This window comes from Cyanistes caeruleus, chromosome 4, assembly GCF_971803275.1.
Source record: "Cyanistes caeruleus chromosome 4, bCyaCae1.hap1.1, whole genome shotgun sequence".
Taxonomy (NCBI): Eukaryota; Metazoa; Chordata; class Aves; order Passeriformes; family Paridae; genus Cyanistes; species Cyanistes caeruleus.
Window position 1 is genome coordinate 40,347,521 of NC_141704.1, and position 21,056 is coordinate 40,368,576.

Here is a 21,056-nt window from a genome sequence, read left to right on the forward strand (position 1 = left end):
ACTGTATAACCTCCAGGTATCCAAGTGTCTCAGCTATGTGCATGCATATGCAATTAATCCATATTTTGAGTCTATCTATGCATATACTCACCTGCAAAAGATCCAAAAATAATCTGACAAATTTTCTTTTGTATGATGAACAGTTGCACACCACATACTTGTTCCTGTCAGCCACTTGTAAATCATGTTTTTAAAAACACACTTCCCCCCTCACCCCCCAAGTTGTTACCATGTAAGCAATCACTGTGCTCACTTTAAGAATGATACATAATAAAGAAAAGGTCTGTGCAAGGAAGCCCTTTACCCATTTAAGATCTCTCCCACAGAGATAATTATTACATCTTACAGCTGGATTACTGCCTGAGGCAGAAAGTTGAGCAGGTACAGAAAGAATTAAGTTTGAACTGTAGAATTGCTAAGGAATACTTCCACATTATGAAATAAGACAAAACATGAAGAGTAAGAGTTAGATTTAATGATCAGTGAGAATTACGACTGAACTCAGCTCTTACACTTCTTTTCTTTCTGAGAATTAAGGAAAACATCAGGTTTAGGTAATCAGTAGCATATTTAAGCAAAAATATATGCATCGCACATGGATAAAAGCAATACTGAAATTGCAAAGATTTTCATTTCCTGTAAGAAATTTGAATGATGCACTAGTGAAAAAGTGTAAATGGGAGTATTTTAGTAGTCAAAATAAATATTTAATAAAAACCACAGACCCAAGACAAAGTATCAAAACAGAACTTAGTATTTGAAAGTATATTACCTACATTGCCTTGTGTTAAACATGACTAAATTCAGTGGTTTAATTACTATCACACTGCCTTGAGCAAACATTGCTTATATTAGTGTTGTAAAAAGTCATGAGAATAGAAATACCATTGCAATGACAGAAATAGCAAAACCAGATTGCTATAAACAAGGATGAATTTACTATACCAAGGAGTCAATCCACAGCCATTGATACAAAGTCAACAAAATGGACTACTGCATAGCATACTGGTTTACTGTACCAAGGTGCATTTATCAGCATTCAATGAACTGGGGAAGAAACCACCCTTTTTAATATAATTTCTAAAAACAGATGATTGACAGTTGAAGAAACCCCACACATTTCCTTTAAAGTAAAAAAGCAGAGTCTAAAGATCTTAAGAGCACTGTAAGATTTCTTACCAGGTAAAAGAGTACAAACCATTAGCGTTGTAAATAAAGAACACTTGAAAGTTAATATATCATTCCATATTTAGAATGTAACTGAAAATTTTAGTGTTTTGTTGCATCCTCCTATCCAGTGGCATTTTGATGACTTTGTTAAGTTCTGGAAACAAATAATGCAAAGAAAAATTGATTTTCTTGTTCAACCGAGATCTAGAAAAATTTCAGCTGATGTGTAAACTGAAATGCAGATAATGAGAATACAGATTTGTTGGGGGAAAGAAGGAGTGTCTGGCTTATCCCAGTAATTCACCATTCAGTTCTTTCACTGAGTCTTTGAAAGTAACATTATTTAATATCCCTGGCTACCAATGACTTTTATGAGTGCTATTTTCTCACTATTAAGGATTCTGCATTGAAGATTTTTCTCAATCCTTTATCCCTCAATTCCCACCCATCCCTCCATCATATTTAAAAGCTGTGGTTTTCTCACATAGAGCATTGTAATGCCTTTTGCTGCTTGTTAAGTGATATGCAGTCAACATTATTTCTATTTTCAAAGCACTGAGAACACTTTCCAGTTGGCTCACAAATTAAACAATAATTAAAAATAGTATTCTCCCCTTATTCTTTTGAGACATGGTAAAGACTATTCTCCATTTAATATACGTTCAATTTCTTCTAGTCTTTTCAAAGCAGCAACTCTCTTTTTTTCAATGTCTTTGATTTCTTTTGTAGATTTTTTGTGAGTCTCTTTGTCCACACTGCTTTTCTCTGTTGATTTCTTATTTTTTGAGTGCTCTTTATTATCAACTGTTGATTGGGTGGTTGTCTTCTCCCTTTTTGCTTCTTTCAAATTCTGAAATGAATTTTTTTTTGCTTCTGTAGCTGCAGTCCCATCTGATGGAAGTGATGACTGTTCCACAGCACCAAGTGCTGCAATTTTACTTCTAACTATGTTTAGATGACGCTGAATATACTCTTCATGAGGTGCCAGTGCTAGTGTTTCAACCAGACATTTTTCTGCCTTTATTAAATCTTTTTCTTCAAAATAAACCACACAAAGATTATGTTTTCCTTGTACATTGTTGGGATCCAGCTCCAAAATTTTTTCAAAACACATTTTTGCTCCAACAATATCCTTCTTTTGGTTCATAAGAATATCTCCTTTCAAAATCAGACCTTTGGTATGATCAGGGTAGTATCTTAGTAGGTCTTCCAAGACAGGCAAAGCCATCAATTCTTTTCCTGTCTGAGAATAAAGCAGGGCCAAATTGAACAGAGCACTTCGGAAGTTTGGCTGTAACTTTATAGCTTTCTTCATCCATGCCTCTGCTTCCATGTCTTTTTTGTCATCCATTGCTAGCATACCCAAATTGAAATATCCATTTGAATCCTGTGGTTCTTCTTTCACATAATGTAGCAGTCTTTGTTTAGCTTCAGGTCTAAGTCGAGCATCACCTGAGTGACAGAAAATGCATTTAATTTTCAAGATATTTCCTGAAACATTTATTCTGAAGGATTTTTAGACTGTAAAATGCTAATCTTTATACAAATTAAAATGAAACTGTAAAAGGGAAAGGTTTTAAAATGCTACTTTCTCTCATTGCTGTGTAACAGCAAAAGCAAATATGATCTACCTTCTTTATATAATGAAACTACATGGAGTTGACTTCTAGCCAAAGTCAGCATCATTACTCTATTAGATGTTGAATGATATCTAGGTTTAGTGTAACAGATACAGGAGGTGTCTCTACAAGCTTCAGAGAAATTATTTTCACGCATAGTTGAGCAAATGGAATGCAGAGCAAACATCAGTTATGACAAACCAGTTCTTACAGAGGCAAACTTTGAGCGGAAGATCTCATTTTATTATAGGCTGAAAGAGTTTAGACAGAGAGTACATAAGGTGACTTCTAATGTTGCCAGGCTAAAATATCTTCTAATACCAAAACAATAAAACCCGTCATCCCTATATTTTAATTTGCATCAAAGTTTAAAAAAAATTTACTAAAGCAATTTTATCTGACAATGGCAGGATTAGCTAGATGTGCTTCTGGTCTGTGCTATTTTACTTAATAGTATAATGAACATATTTTAGTAATGAATTCCAGACACAGACTTACTGAAGGATAGAGGAGCTTCTTTCATCTGCCCTTTTTCACCTCCTAAAATATTGCTGCACCTTCTAGTACGAATAAGTGAGTAATAAATAGCTAATATTTCTGTTTGTTTGAAGCTGCTTGCACTTCCACAGACAAGGAACAAGGCACATCTTGAACTACCTAACTTACAGTGTGAGAAGAGATGGAAAATTGTCAAATGTCCTCAGCTTCAATCAACTTTGTTTTATCCTTCTTAGAGGCAGTTTACCATGTCAACAAAAGGGAAACAAATCTTAGCAGTTCACTTGTGAAATACTCTTTGCAACAGCCTTAATTCAGTAAGGGCTCACCCTTACTCAAAGAACTATCCATATGAAAAAACAAACTCATGAAAATCCAACTGAATTCATCCTAATTTGCAGTATCACAGAAAAACCTATGAAAACATTCATTTTTCTAGAGTTGTATTTAAGCTCAGAGATGTAAGGTAGACTTTTGAGTCAATAATTAAATCAATCACTATAAATGCGAACCAGGTATTTAATGCATTTTACCAAACATTATCTTTAAAGATTATATAGGCATTATTTTGAAGATGTTTGAGTAACACTATTCTTGATATATGTAAGATATTCTACTGTAAAACAGTACTTGTATTGAAGATGCTGATGAGCTAAGGTGTATGTACACTTTGCACAAATTCCTATGCTATAAATTACAAAGCTATATTAGTTTCTTTTTTGATGATAACTATGTACTTCTCCTTTCCAAAGACAAAAGATTTAATAAAAAAAAGTATTATTAAATAGTATGGATCCTAAAAATGCAAATATACAATATGCACAGAAGGGACAATTAACGTACCAGATTCCTGCATTAGCAGCGCAGAATTGAATAACGCCAGTTTATGCATTGGGTTGAGTTCTAGTGCTCGGTTGAAATTCTTCAGGGCTTCTGTTGGATCCTTCAGTTCAATGTAAACAATTGCCAAGTTGTACCACAGGTCTGCATTGGTTCTGTCTAGCTCTAGAGCTCTAAGGTAAGCTTCCTTAGCTTTCAGAGGTTTGTTCATTTTTAAAAGTAATTCTCCCCTGTTGAAGAACCACATTTTTATTGTTACCCATATAAAAATTGACAGGTCTTTTGGAAGTTTGCCTTCCTACAGACAGTGGATGTCAGACAACAGTGTTTTTTTTAATTTTGCTAGCTTTAAGCACAAAACAATAAAAAACCCTCTTTTACGTTCTGTTCCTAAAGCTATCAACCTTCAAAAACATGTATACAACAAATGCATAATTAGGACAAGAACAAAAAAGAAGTGATCAAGGGTGCCTGATTTAGCTTTGTAATTACACTGCAAAGCTATAGTTCAGGCATCTTTGAACCTCCCTAAGTCCCAGCGGGAAGCACAACAAACAAAATAGTGGACAGAATCCTCAACACCCACATGCACATTACTCTTAACTAAAATGCAATTAATGTCAACTAAATAGTTAAGACTTGCATTTTCTGGATCAACTTTATAAAAAGGTATAAAGAAGGCTCCATGATTCACACTAACCAAAAGCTTTTCACTTCAAAACTAAATTACAAGGTTAGAAATTTGAGTTAGAGATTCATAAAGAAATCTAATAGAAGCTTCTTTCTACACAATGTCTGACTACAGAACCTACATAGAAATATGCCATTTGAAGCAGGAATTTAAAAGAATAGGACTTGTAATGAATAATTGATTATTGTCCCAAATCTCCATCTTCTCACTTGGAAACGAAACAATTTCAGCTAATTGAACTGTACAAACTAAATACTGTTCATACTACTGTAAACACAAAAATGTTTATCCAAGAATATGATTGCTAAAATTGGAAAATATACCTGCTGATGTAAGCCTGCTTGAAATCAGGCCTCATACTAATTGCTTGTCGATATAACTGATCAGCTTCTTCGAGGCGAGATTCATTTGCTCGAATTAAGTTTGCAAGATTGATATAAACATTTAGATGGTTAGGAGCAACTCTTGCTGCATACTTTTTCCCTGGAATAATCTGTCAAAGAGAATATATGTACCAAACACAGATGAGCAAAAATATGAAAGATGATCAGTATAGAACTCCTTTTCACTCTAACACATTTTTTTTCGGGTACTACCGGACATTAGTGTCTAGGCTCTTGATGACAAAGAGCAGTAATTATTTTCCAGAAAAATCATATTGAAAAATAACCAATATTTTTTATTCTTTATTTCTATGAAAACATAGATATCGTGTACAATATTAAATATACCAGTTGATTAAGTTCTGCTACTACTTAATTTGGCTCATGTAGATAGCCATTGGAAACCAAACAGACCTTGCCAAACCTTCCCCAGTCAAAATACTTCCTAAAGCCTAAACTGACATTGTCAGACATTTTCATTCCTTTTTATAACCCTTCAGATTAAGAAAAGTGTAAATAAGATTTTACAGCCAATGACTTGCCAGAAAATGAAAAGTAGTGAGAAAAGATTAAAATGCTATGACATTGCAACAACTGTACTGTTTATACTTTATCCATTTAGAATCTTCGTACTGTTTCACAAAATAAACTTTTAAATGCCATGTTTCTACTCAAAGGGTTGCTCAGTTTTGTTGCCAGTCTCACTTTCACAATAGCTTTTATTACCTACACACATTCAAAATACTACTCTCTTTTTCTCTAAAGAGCTTGAACAAGTAAAATTTCCTAGGTATAAAAATAACTTAACAAATAGGAAATGTAACAAAACACATGTTTATAAAAGCATGTTTGGGCCAAGTTTTTTGTTGCTGCTGTGGCTACCTTCTCCAACCTCCAATGCTGTATTTTAGGCCTTCTCTGAAGGGCTCAGAAACTCAGTCACCATCAATGTATTAGCTGTAAGTGAAAATAAACCAACTGTGACTAGAACCTGTAGGTTTTGGCTGCTGCTTTCTTTTATAACCTCAATTTCAGAATAAAAAAATAAATAATAATAATAATAATAATGATAAAAAAACCCCAAAACATAACACAGCAGTATGAAAAGTAAATTAAAATAGTTGTATCAGAGTTCCAAGTCAGCATTTTTTTAACAGCCATGAGTGTATACAGCCTATTTTTTTCATAGATAGCTTTTAAAAGAACACGGATAAACTTTACACAGCCACACAGAGCCGCAAAAAATACAAAAAATGTATCACAAATATAGGTTGTGTCCTGTGGTGGTATATAAAATAAAGTTACTAATTACCTGTGGCATCAATGATTTAGCAATCATATATGACTCTTCAGCTTCTTTAGTTTTGTTTAGGTTCTTGTAAGTTCTTCCTACATTCATGTGGGCACCAATATCATCTAAATAAAAAAAAAGACTGAAATTTAAAATATTTCCATGCTCTGAATATCATGAAATTAAACACCTCTGCATTCAGAGTAGTGTGAAGTACAGGTAATCTGACAGAACATCCCCATCACCAAAAGAAGAAAACAATTCTATCATTTTTCATCTTAATTACGAAGCTAATAGTTTAACCATAAACTAAAGAGGGATTATAAAATTATGTAGGAAAATAAATATATTTTATTTTATAAAAAATATTAAAACAGAGAAAGTATAAAAAGTTTGAGGTTCTATCATAGTTCCCTGTATCTAATTTCTTGCTATAATAGAGGCATATGAAGTTATTTATTAATCTAAAAGGAAAGACTGTCCAGTACCACCTAGAACTTCTTTTGCAACAATATGCAAAATGGATTAAATGTGCATTTTGATATTATCTAGCTTTTATTTTCTTACACACTTCCTTAGTTTTGGATAAAAAAAAATAACTTTTATACTACATAAGGAATCACAGTTTAAGTTAATTCATAAAGAATGTCATACAAGGAATAGTTTTGAAAGTATTCACAGCTTTTTATAGATAAAAACTTTTTCCAGAGGACTTTTTTAGTTTATTTCCAAAAACCCTGGATCAATTAACTTACTATTTGACATGGTTTGAATTTACAGTTGAAGCAAAACAGTCCATTGAGAAGCTGTTAAGTAAGCTAAGTATACTGAAATACTAGAAGTGCAGAGATGGCAACTAGTCAAAAGTTTTACCTGGTTGCACTTGTGTGGCCTGTATGAAAAACTGCAGAGCTCTTTCAAAATTTTTTTCATTTTCTAATGCATGCCCCACATTGTTCCATAGTTTTGCATTGTTCTTATTTACCTAAAACCAGAAAAAGATACCAAAGCATAAGGTATTAAGTTGAATTTACTTAACAATTGAGTTTCTCTTAACAGTATCTTAAGACATAAAAATGTACTGCAAATGACAGATTTCATCAAGCTTCTATAAAGAAAGAATATCAAAATACAACATATAGAATGATTGTATTGATCCTGTTGTGCAACATAAATTTGTTTTAGTTATTTGCCCCTAGAAATACCTAACTTAGAATTCATTGTAACTGATATCAGATATTTTGCAAACTGCTTTATCATGTCACATGAACTTCGAAGAAATAATTCTATGCATGAAACTTTTTGTAGATTTTTGTACTGAAATGTATCCTACTTTCATCCAGACAAGAGAATTCAACTGCTTTGACACAAGAAAAATTACCACCTATTTTCTGCACAGGAATTTCTGTGTGCATCACAGTGCTTTTAAAGCATTCCAAAAAGCAACTAATTAGACGCCAATACTCTCAATATAGAAATTAATGTGCAGAAACAAGCATCATTTTTGTCCATTTTTATCATGTTCCACTGCAGTTTCTTAAGAACAGTAATAAGACATTCCCATTACCTTTTCCAAACAGAATACAGTACCTTTAAAGCAGACATAAACAAAGTGTATTCCGACTCCCAATCCCAGTTTCTGTGCAGTGTTTTTAAGGCATGAGTGAATAGCACCGCAGCCAAACAAACCCAAGAAATTTTTCTTAGCACACTATTAAATAAAACAAAGACTTGTTGTAAGCACACCAGTAATTCTAATTTTTATTAGAATAAGTATCTCATATGCTAAAAGGCAAACAAAGGACATTTGTGATTAGCACATTCCAGAATTTGAAAGGAAATAATGTTCAATTTCAAATTAATTTGACCCCAGGACAACCTGCTTTTGTTATGTCCACGCAACTTAAAAAGAACAAGCCCAATTCACATAACACAACAGAATGTTTACAGAAATTCTACCTCTCTTAAAACTTACCTCTAATTTAGGACAATAAATGATGCCAGAAAGTGAGGTTCTCTAAACACTATACAAAATGATAAAAAAATTAAAAAAGCAACTAAAAAATCACCTTATACTTTTGTTTCACATCAGACAATTCCACACATTTTTTACTGCACACATGGCCCATCTTTCCCACACTGCGGAACACACCGCAATGGAGAGGTCTGTGGAGACTACCCAATCTTTCATAACCCCAGTGCTACTGTAATGTCTAAGCAGGAGAAAGATTTAGTGTCTTTCTAGCAATTCTATTTTTAAAGCTGCAAACTGGGGCAAATATAACTCTCTGTGACAAGTTTGTCAGGAATAATTTTCATTTTGTTCAGTTTGTTTTTCTGGAGTTTAAACATGACAGATAGAAAACATACACTTTAACATGTTGATCCATTTGGTTTCTGGATTCTAATTGAATTATGAAAAAGATGTCAAACATTCAATAGCCTTCCCACAATTATGAATATCATTTGTTTTTTTTTAAAAAAAAAAATTCATTGTTGAGTGGACATACAAGAGTTCACCCTTAACAGCTACTTCTTACACTTGACTTATGGAACAGTTGTTCACTCTGCTACCTAATTCACAGGAGTTTACTAAAAACTGTAAGGTTTTCTCCCCCCCCTCCATCCTCTTAAGATAAACAAAACGCATACTTTGACTATCATATTTGGTTTTAAAAATATTAAAAGTTAAACTGTATAATTAAGAGAGTAATTCCAAAACACTCTCCAAGTGATCAATGAGAACTGGCATATACAGCAATCTGTATGCCCATCAGGCTTGTACAGAAGTTTTTTTCTTTCCACATATTTCTAAAACAAGGAGCCTTTTCTTTCTCACTCTAGAGAACTGACTTCCAATATTTTTGTAGTAAATGACACTAGCTACCTAATTTTTCTCCCCAGCCATCCTCTCCTGGTTCCTTGTGTTCTTTCACATCACTTCTATTTTTATTGTCTCATAGTGGGATTTGTGAGAAATACACCCTCCCACAATATATTGCTGATTTCTCATTATCCAGGTGCTGTCAGTTTCAGCAGCACAGTTAGTGTAAATTGTATTGCAAGGCCTCATCTCTAACAATAGCAAACAACATAGACTGCAAATAGCTGCCTTTCCATTTGTCTGAACCGGCATTAGCATGCCATTGGGCTAAGAAGGCTAAAGCATCCACATCAGTGGGAAGTATGTCCAGATCAATGCAGAAGATATCAGAAAACACAAAAGCAAGTACAAAACATGCTTTTAGAGCACAATTTTTAAGGAGAAGTTGTTAACCAAGGAATTCTTATTTTTTTTTTTAACGAATACTGAATGGCTCTGATATCCATTCCTAGCATGGCATTTCTGAAAATTTAATCTTTTACTGATTAAATTTTCAGAAACTTTAATTTGTTGGCACACATGCATTGTATAAACTTCATTCAGTAATCACCTTTCAATAAAGTTAAAGCAGTTTTGATTTATATTTATCTCTTATTTTCATAGGAGTTAATCATATTTATGGCTATGTAAGCTTTCCCGTTAGGGCTTTTATCAGTATGAATTTATTTACCTTTTATTTGATAATTTCTTCCATCCATGTGCAACTAAAATACAGAATCCCATGCTAGGAACATATAACACTCGTTCTGCAACTACGAATCCAACAGGAAAAAATAGGTTTGATGCAGGAATGAATGGCAGCACTATAAAGCAGAGTGCCTAGAAAGGAAATACAAATAACATTAGTAATCACAAAATTGGCAGTGAGAAACTGCACCAAAGAAACAAGTTATATAAACAATTCCATAGAACCAGACATAGTAGATATTTGGTCTTTCTTTTAAATATTCAGATCTGTTTTACATTGAGACCACCCTGAATATGGCAAATAGTAACCTCCAAATTATTCTATTCCTTACTTGAGGGCTTGAAAGTCTATTTCCTTTTCTATACTACAAAAAAAGGACAAATCAATAGAATTGAAAGATTAATTAAATTCAAAAAGCATTGTTTTAATAAGAGTTCCAGATACAGAAACAAGACAGCGTAAGAATCTTGGACAATATCTAACAATTAAATTTTGTATCAGCTTAAGGAATAAAGCAGCTATTTTTACAGTAAAATAGAGTCAACCTAGAGTCATGTTTCTGTAAGAAATGTGAATAACAAAATCAGAATTAGTCACAGAATAAACATCAATTTTTGGACAGAGCGTTAAGAGCGCCCTAAAGTATTTGAAGATTTGAAATTACAATGAACTTAAGAACTGCCCAATTGTAGTTCGTAGATTGGGAACTGACTTCTTATCAAAAAACTGTATTTATTAAGAGACAAAGAAATCCATCTGCTGCAAAGAAAGTGGACATGAACAGTTGTTTTAAGTCCTGGGTGACTGTTAAGTAGTGGCTTTCCAATCTCTGGTTCCAGAAAAGATGTGAATAATTATTTCAATATATCTGGCCTCCAAGTTACCAAAAAACCCCCACAAAAACAAACTTACAGAAATGGAAAGTTTCTTTGAAGAAAGAGGAATTTTCAACTTTCAGTACAACTGGCCATCTAGATTTAAGCATGACATTAACTGCCTCTTCCATGCTAAAACAGTTAAATAATCCAGTTTGGAAATCATCCTGGGATTACATATATAAAAATGCAACACTGATTTAAAACTTCAAGTAAGATTTTATCTTGTATTTCAAGGATATTTTAAGAATATGCACATGGATCATGAACATAGCTCAGCTGCTGATCCACAGCACTTCATTAAGCTCTATGAAAACAAAAGCACAACTGAGTCTCACAATGTACAGAATACATTGATTATTTTGGGATATTAATGGCTTACTGGAATGCATCAATAGGCTTTGGCCTATCATATTATTTTGCAGTACATAACAATTAATATTTAATATAAAATATTGCATTCCCATTTCCTATCAAATTAGCTTCCAGGCACTGCAATGCTGAAGAAAATCAGCATCATATTGAAAGTTATATATACAACGAAGTATAGATTAAAGGAAAGCAACTGGCATTCAACCAGGACTATACTGTGACATTGAGGCTTGCATGCTGGAGTGAATGATCTCAGAAAATCCTTCCTATAAAAGGCACTTGGAATAATAAAAACACATGTGAAAATACCGCCCTCAATCAAAAACTGACTTACACCAACATATGCTGACAAACCCATCAACCCTTTCCTCTTGTGAGCTTCACTGGATAGGGAATAAACAGAAATACAGGGGAATAAACAGCCTTGAAATTCAGGAGTTGTCCTATAAAAAAGTGAACCACTCCCCACACACATTTTTCCTGCTCACAGTGGAGTGGAGGAAAAATTATGCCTCAGCTTATATAAGGAGGAAAATGCAACTACTCCTTTGTGTATTTGAAGTGCTGTAAAACTTATTTTCTAAGCATGTCACCTTGCATATTTATGATATCAATAAGTTATCTAAATTTCTTCTCTTCATACACAGTTTCCAAATTCAGGACAAGAGATTTCATCAGCAATACTAGATATCATTTTCACTGGTTTCCTCGTGAAATATATTGCCTCATTCCAGTGACAAGACAAGAAAAAACATATGAGTCAGAACTATAATGCTAGGCATTTTAGAAGTGAATCAAAATTTGTCAGCTAGTTAGCAAAGAACTACTTAAATCTTGGGTTATGAATAAATATTTCCACCCATCTGAAACTTTTGTTGCCTGATTAACATACAAAAAAAATACATTATTTCTGAAGCAGACTAAGATAAATGGATGCAGGTTTTTTGTGCACATAACTGCACCACTGAACTAATAAAAGTATAGTATCAGGTTATCATTAAGCTTGTAAAAATTTGCAATGGAATCAATAATTGATGACTGTTTTTTTCTCAAAAATACTAGCCCCTTTGATCCTCCCCATTTCTTCCAAAATATTATTTTCTGTTAATCCCTCTCAGTATTAAGATCACATATAATAGTGAATAGACAGGAACTGATCTTACAGCTTGACAAAATTAGTTTTTCATTATAACATGAAAACAATTTACAGAAGAAATGCAAAACCATAACAATGGTTATGCAAAAATATGTCCTTTCTTTTACACCTATGAGAAAGAAAATCAAATCTCTTGCTAAATACCCATCACGACTACTGACATTTAAATAAAGTAGACAGCTTGCAGGATGAAAATGCATTCTGGTCCTTGAAACACATTTCAATTCTATTGAAAGCCCCCATGTGCCAGTTGAGCTCTGAATATCTGAGAAAGGCTGAAATACAGTTTACAAACACATATCATGGATATGTGAATATTTATTCATGGAGAATATTTATTCTCATTTCTGATAATCACATACTTAATTGCAATTTAGCAGTTTGTTGCTGGACAATTTTCCTCTTATGTGTTCATCCTAGCCCAAAAGGAGATGAACACAGTATGTCTGGGCCACAGTAGATTACACATGTGACTGTACAAACTGAGCCACTTACTCTTAACAAAAAAGACAAAAACAATGCATCATTCATACCATCAATACTGTCTTGGAGGAATCCCCAGGATATCGGAGACTGAAGACCATCAAAGATCCCAGACAGCAAAAGAAGGTAAGAGTGGCAATGTTTCTGACATCTAACAAAGACTCCACAAGAGGAATAGTTCCCATTGTCCAGTCACAACATAATTCCGAGGGATTGAGAAGAAGCCAAGCATTTACAGGGAGGAGGTAGTTGAAAGTCAGCTGTCTTGCTGGGGATGGACTAACAGCTGCTGGGTTATCAAACCTAAAGCAAAATAAAGGAGAAAAAGAAGGTTTTAATGAAGAAAGATATGGTCTTGAGTCACTTTGTGGCAAACTTTAGAGTCATAGCTAGAACTACTAATTAAAGACATGTAAAATATCCTAATCTTCCCATATTTGTCAGGTGTGAAACCATGCATAGTGATTCACTGAAGAGAGGGACAGAGCCTCCTCCATGTTTATGAAACTGTTTTGGGATATAAACAAAGTAAGTTTGAAGAAACAGAATGATATACACCTCAACTTGAGTTCAGTGGTCCTTGCTCACGTTTTTAATAGTTTGTCTCCTTTTTCCAGGGACAGTATTAGATTATTTTATTTCTACATTGCTCAAACTTAAGATAAATTTGTTTTTCAGTTCTAATGTCATTCATATATACTTATCTCTAAGTAGTCTTTCTGAAGACAACCATGTTTTCTGCATAGTGAATATCTAAAATGTAAAATATATTCGGTATATAGAAGAATAAAAAATAAGGAGGTTTGGAGAATTCAGCCAAGGTTCAAATACAGAGACAATAAAAATACTTAAGCAGTAAGATACTTAATTTCTGAATTACTAAAATGAACTATCAACTGTAAACTTTTTTTAAATGGCTGCCTGCTCAGGTACCTCAATATTTTGGACATTTTGGTCAACATCTGCTGAAATATATAATAATTTCACAAAAAATTCAATATTATACAGACATTGAATAATAATATTAAAACGGGCGAGTAACACTTAAATTCATACATTTTTGGCCATTTCATTCCAAATTCATGAAGTCACATTTATAAACAACTGTAAATAAGAAACACTTTACTATTACCTTGTAAACACTGGAAGCTGAGACTGGATAACCTGGACTCTGACAACTACAAGCAGGAGTGTACTGAACATTAGGACTATGAGCTTCAACAGTGTTTGAAGCATAGAGAAAGGAATACTGCCCTTCCCTCGAAGAATCTGTACAGCTGTGTCCAGTAATGCTGGCAAGGTGTACTGCAAATCAAAAAATTGTTTATAATCAGACAAGGTACTCACTACTCCATTAGAAAAATATGAGCTACCTAGTATTTTTTTCCTTGGTTTTTCTCTAAATGTCTGCTCCCAATAGTTAATTCAGCTTCTTAGTGCCTTCATGACAAGACCCCAAAATAAGGCTTCCACTCTAATAAAATATTCAAGTATTCATGCTAACACTATCACAGCTGAACCTGTACACCTGTAGCTATTTTGTGCTGACAGATCAAAAAATTGTACCATCTTCAGAGGCTTGAAGAACTGAATCAAAACCATGAAATAAACTCTCAAGAAGAAAAATCATTATTGTCAGAATTACCAGCCCCTCTGAAAACTTGCCCTATAAACAAATTGCTTATGAATGACAGAAATCCTGTTCACTTTCTGATTACTCTAGCTTTCTATTTTATGTCTCTACAGCAGTAAGTCTTCACTCCTTGCCTCATGAACATCATAATATTGCACAGTTTCCCTTTCCACAAGCTTATTTCTTCTCTGTGTACCTCTTTCCCTTTATCTTCATGACTTCTGCTGCTGCTGCTTTATCGCTTCACATATACTGGTTGGCTAAACTGAAAGGTTTTTGAGGACTGATAAAACTCTTAGTTCATGTGACACCTGTGCTTTCAGAAAAAGCCTCAGTTTGGGTTTTACCTTTTGTACTGAACTGATTTACATCTTACAATCTTGTTAAACTTTAGTGAAATTGAAGATCAGATTGAAAGTTACTACAAGAAAGGAAGAGTAGGGTGAAAACCAGTCACATACTGGTGATTTCCTTAAAAATCCAGCTAGAAAATTGTATTGTAATTCACTAGACCTGCACAGGCAATAGTTATAAAGACATCTACGTGATTTTGGTATTTTGGCCTTGATTATGTGTCCCCAGGATAGACAATCTTTTGGCTTATATAGGTGCATTTTTTTGCAAAATTTTCCTGCAAGTAATTAGAGAATAATAACTATAAATTTTTTTTTAAAATACGCAATGCTACTTTTAAAATAGCATTTATTTTGATTATTAAAAATTTAGAATTATTTAATTACAGGAAAACCTTGTTTCTTTAAAGAAAAGTTACTATTAATTTAAAGGCTTATCAATGCTTAAAATGAAGTATATCAGAAAATGGTATTCTTAGAACAACAAATTTCTAAAGAATATTACTCATATAGGACGACTCTAAAACATCTAGTTTCTCAATAGAAAATGATGAAATGAATTTGTATAGAAGGTGTTCTCTATTTTTACTACAAGGATTAAAAATAAATAATCCCCCACCTTTATGCACCTCAAGCTTTAATCAAGACTGTTACATACTAGGACTTGCAAATCTGTCAGCAAAAACCGTAGACTTCCATTAAGACCTGACAAGCCTTTACTGAATATATTTGGTAGCATCCCTACATAGCATGTAAAGGACAACTTGGAAGCCATTGGATTCCCTCATTGTGAACCATCAAACATGAACTGACTCAAAAAAATCTGAAAAATATAACAGAATTATTGGGTTAACCTTAATGGAGAAAGATCAGTGCTGATGTTTCAAAGTACTTAATGTCTCATAACAGAAATCCACTTTATTTTTCATCAGCTTACCCCTTGAGCAATAAAGACTTCATACACACAGCATATCCCCACCACTGTTATTCCCTGTTCTTTACACAGTGTTGCAACAGCTACTAGAAATACAGTCACTGCAATTGGAGTCCACACTGCAAAAAAAGAAGACGTTATTGAAAATGTTCCATCTTACAAAAACCACAAACATTTAATAAAAGAAATTAACCTAAAAAGTGAAGGCTTTGGCTCCTCATGTTTGAATATGCCATGTTCTGTAAACTTGTTTAGTATGTAATTTCTTATGAAAGATGACCAGTTTTACTCTATGGAAAATAATACATATGCATCTATTTTAAAACTGCCTCCCTTAAATTGAAAGAAATAAATGAAGGGTAAAAGACTAATTTATAATAAGTAAAACAAAATATATCAGTAGTCCCTAAATCACCAGAGCACTTTTTAAAATTGAATACTTTATAGGGAGTCATGACTTCTCACTATGTCAATCTGAATCTGGCAAAGAGGGAAGCCTCCTTCATCTGCACTGAAGCTTTGCAGCTTGTGACTGACCATCTGAGGCACCTCAGCACACTTCCACTTAAAGTCAGTGTAAGAATTCCCTAGGGCAGGTGTTATAAATTAATTAAAGAAATGCCTTAGTCTTTGGAAAAAAAATAAATTTATAATGGACAGCAGTATTACATGGGTATCTTGGGTCTGAAAGGGTTTTCGTACACACTTGGTGAATAACCACTACACCACTATTATGGTTTTAAGAGTGTTTTTATCAATGATAAAGAAATTAAATTATATCTCTATTTGTCAATCATTTACCTATGGTATTATCCGGCCCTTTAGACTTTGTGTATGACAAAAAAGCAGCTAGGAAAAAAATAGATGATAAAAGCTCTGCTCTGCCCACAACTCCAGTTACCTGAAAAATAAAAGAAAAACCTTAATTATTATTTAATATTTATTATTATTTGATGCTTTAAGATAGTGTTTGTTGAGTTTTTACTAGCAATCTAAGTATGCTATTTATATGTTACTACATATTTACTATTATATAAATCTAGCAGATCTTTAAGGAATTATTCCATAGAGCACAAGAATTACCAATCCCCAGGAGCAAGAAACAGGGTAAGGAAAGCAAGAGGTCAGTGTTGTTGAGTAGAGAACTGCCAGTCAAACTGAAGTGAAAGAAGTAAATGCCCAGGCAGCAGAAACAAGGACAGGTAACCTGGGAAGAATAACCTGAGACGAAGCTCAGTTGTGCAGAGATGGGGTGAGGAAGGCCAAGGCTGAACGTGGCAAGGGACATAAAGAGTAAAGACATAAAGAAAGGTTTCCACAGGTAGCTTAACTGCAAAAGGAATGTCAGAGGTATACCTTCCCATGTCAACAGTGCTCAAAAACTGGTAACAATGGACAAGGAGAAGGCTAAGGTACTCAACATTTCTGTCTCAGTGTTCAATGGCAATCTCTCTTCCCTTGATGACAGAGAGGAGAGGATTTTATGAAATTCAGATAAGCGTTAAAACGCATACAGCAGAGACTTGTTTCAGAGTCCCCCAAGAAAAACAGATTCATTCCCATTTCAAAAACTTTTTTCAAAAAACGGTAAGGAGAAACCAACAACCGGATATGGAAGACAGGTCATTATGCTCATGGTTCTCGCACTAGCCAGTGTGTTGACTATAGTACCTTCTAGGACTACCATTCCTCCTCACTTGTCCTCTCCTGTAATGCCTCTGATTGCTTCCAAATTTTTACAAGTAAAATAGCTGAAAAATAGCATGCTGTCCTGAGGTAGATAGTCATATTTAGCTAAGGAAACCACATAGCTCATGATTTAACTATGACAATGCTGAAAACTGACTTTTTACCATCCGGACTCAGCTAGAAAATTTTATTGCTAGTACATTCTTGGTCAAGCATGATTGATCCAGCAAGCATAAAATGAGAAAGTAACTCAGTATCCAAGGTCACAGTGTAAAGAAAAGCATTCTAATCTGAATCTAAAATCATACTCTAGTACTTCTCTTGGAACTACTGTATGGTTACCAAAGGATTCACTGAATCATGCACAAAGTACATTTCACAATTGGTGAGACACCACAGTTTGGATTAATATTTTGAAGAACATCTAAGTATTTGTTTCCAAAATATCTTAAGATGTTTCTAAGATTCCTGGTCTGGATTCCAAAACTGTCAAGCATTAAGACATTAAAGAGAACTTTATCTGTAGATCACTTGAAAGAGAACATTAACAAAACATGTTGGTGTGCCTCCACAGTTGACTGCCAACAAAAGAGAGGTTCTATTTCTGGATACAACCGTGACTTATGAGAGAAAATTCCAGCACTCACAAGGCTAGTTGACATCCTGTAGATATAAAGGTAGTTTACACACTCAACTGATTTACACAATCTTCCTAAACTTTAGTGAAATGGAAGATCAGATTGAAAGTTACTACAAGAAAGGAAGAGTAGGGTGAAAAACAGTCACATACTGGTAATTTCCTTAAAAATCCAGCTAGAAAATTGTATTTTAATTCACTAGACCTGCACAGGCAATAGTTACAAAGACATCTATGTGATTTTGGTATTTTGGCCTTGATTATGTGTCCCCAGGATAGACAATCTTTCAGCTTATATAGGTGCATTTTTTGCAAAATTTTCCTGCAAATAATTAAGGAATTCTGGCCAGAACAGTAGCAAAATACCTAGGAAGACTGAACTGGAATTGTAAAGAAAGGACAAATGAAAATATGATGCTGTTATTCAACCCATTTCCTAAAAAATTCTTCCTCAGAAAAACAGATATTACCATTGCAAGAGCCTAGTTTCTTTCTGAACTCAAGCAGAGAATTATCTTCTACTTATCTGGCTCTGATAACTTCTCCAGGAAAAATCTGTTTATTGTAAGATGGGCAAAGGGTTGAAATATTTATGTATTGTATCTGCTGTTGCAAACTTTTATGCAGGTGACTAATAAGCAGGAGATTAATTTGAAGGAAATTAAGACCAGATACCTTGCAATTATAAAAGATATAAAAATCTCCTAGTCCTGACATACATCTCATTAGCTCCTCTTTTCTGTGTAAGGAAGCTTCCACTCGCTCTCCTTTTTACGCACTGCAAAAGGTGAGCGTAGGAAGAAAACAAGCCCTTATCTGACTCTTCACTGAGTACCTAAGTACAACAGCAGGGGGATTCAAGAAGAATTGATTCTCGCAGAGTTTCCAGGCAGCACCACGCTGCAGAGATCCTTGTGTTGCAGTGCCCTCAGGTGGCCGACACCAGACCTTGCACACCCTTCGCCAAAGCGCTTCACACCTCGGCAGCCTCGCCTTACACAACTGGCTTCTGTTACACGACGGGCCCTAGCATTGTTACGGTACTTTTTACCGACTCCCAAGCAAAGTACTAAAAGTATCTGTGCTACTTGCTACTTCGGGCAGAATCTGAAAGTTCTGGCATAATAAAGAATCACTGAAATTTGGAATAAAAATGATAAAATTACACTGGCTGATCTAACCTGTGAGCCTCTAATGTGCCACTAACATGCTAACGCTGCTGCAAAGATCCTACCGGGTTTACTACAAACCGGCAAAGACAAATTCGGCAGTTTAAAGCATGTTTTTTCAAAGAACCAGAAAACCAAATGAACTAAAGGAATTTATTTTATTTAATCTGTATTTTATCCAAGTTTTTATGGGGGTTTGTGCTTTGGAGTAAGCAGAAATTTTTAGGTGCTTAACTTCTGCATTTTAAACATTCCATTAACTTCTAGCAAGGACATATTAGCAGATTAAATAACAGCCAACTTTATCAACTCGATTCCTGTAAAATTTGCTCAAAATACATGGATGCAAGCTTCTTAATTATTGCTTAAAGGGATCTGTACTATTAGCGAATAAGAGAGAGATGCAAATTCTTTACCCAACAAATCAGGACCAAGAAATATAAAACATAAACTAAGAGCAAACCCCTCTCATTTTATTAAAATCAAAAGACTATGCTTCCCTCTTCCCCACCCAAAAAAACCCCATCCACGCAATAAAGTGGTATCACCTACAAAGAACAAAAAGAGTCAAATTTTTAGTTTTCTGAAAATAAGCTAATAATATTATAAAACAAGAGATGGCTTTGAAACACCTGTATGCTGAAATCCAGGAAAGCAAATTGAAGGGGAGCAGAGATAACAGCAGATAATGCCACAAATCTGCTTTATCAGATCTTCTGGCAGAAATAAATCTAATGAATGGTGATCACAAGACTTCATTTCCTCCACAACACTGCAAGCCTGGTTGGCCATTAAAAAGCATATAACCAGAAAATTTGAAAAAATAAAGCTTTTTTTTTTTAATTGCAATGATGAACTCCTTCAGAATCAAAGAAAAGAGGAGAGAAATTTATTTCTTCCTTATATAGTATATTTTAAAAAAGTAGAAGGCTCAAACAGAATTGGGCCTAAGCTGGCTATAGCACAGCAACAACAATCCTAGAGAAAGTCCCACTGAGACAGACACATTGACATAAGAGAAAGCAGACAGAACAGACATGGTGATTAGCCACAAGGGATTCTGGAAACGAATCAAGAGGCATTCATAGTATTTGCAAAGTAGGATACTGGATGAATCATCACAGAACACAAATGTCTGCGTAAACTGAAGTCATAAAAGCCAATGTGCATAGCAGAGGCCTAAATTATTTAGTAATTAAATTCATGTTTCTTTAATTATTTTCCAGTAGCTGCATGTAATATAAAACAACTCTGAGCATGAAGATTTGTCACTTCCATCACTCACTGCAAAGGGAAGACTAAGTATAGGTCAAATCATACTTTCTGGAGTTACATATATATATATATATATATATACATATAAGCAGATATAAACATCATGAAATTTAATTAACACAGCTCAAACAAATTAAGCACACCACAGCTGTACCTACCGCTTCAGTATGTATTGGGTGCACTGCAAAGAGCAAGGATGCAACTATGCTGCTCCTGTTGTCCAGGAAGAGCTTACAGACCTTGAGGAAGACTATGCAAACCACCACATGGAAGACCAGATTTAGAAAGTGGTAGGAGACTGCATTTAACTCACTGAACAAGTAGTTTAAGCGAAATGTTAGAACTGTGAGGGGACGATAAGACTTATGACTCCTCTCCTGAAAGAAAATAAATAAATAAATTAGTCACCACTAACT

The 21,056-nt window shown here is 34.2% G+C and overlaps 1 protein-coding gene across 3 annotated transcripts in view; it reads right to left on the reverse strand.

Annotated features, from left to right (window-relative positions):
- Positions 1-453: 453 nt before the first annotated feature.
- TMTC3 (transmembrane O-mannosyltransferase targeting cadherins 3) overlaps positions 454-21,056 on the reverse strand; it is a 30,635-nt gene continuing 10,032 nt past the window's right edge. For all 3 annotated transcript variants that reach the window (XM_086887793.1, XM_086887792.1, XM_086887794.1), the window contains 12 exons: positions 20,799-21,017; positions 16,672-16,771; positions 15,874-15,989; positions 14,083-14,255; positions 13,001-13,253; positions 10,047-10,195; positions 8,083-8,203; positions 7,366-7,477; positions 6,514-6,617; positions 5,142-5,311; positions 4,131-4,357; positions 454-2,622 (listed from right to left, as the gene is read on the reverse strand). In XM_086887793.1, the coding sequence (XP_086743919.1) occupies positions 1,811-2,622; positions 4,131-4,357; positions 5,142-5,311; positions 6,514-6,617; positions 7,366-7,477; positions 8,083-8,203; positions 10,047-10,195; positions 13,001-13,253; positions 14,083-14,255; positions 15,874-15,989; positions 16,672-16,771; positions 20,799-21,017 (2,556 nt within the window). In that variant the 3' untranslated portion in view covers positions 454-1,810. The remainder of the gene's footprint in view (positions 2,623-4,130; positions 4,358-5,141; positions 5,312-6,513; positions 6,618-7,365; positions 7,478-8,082; positions 8,204-10,046; positions 10,196-13,000; positions 13,254-14,082; positions 14,256-15,873; positions 15,990-16,671; positions 16,772-20,798; positions 21,018-21,056) is intronic.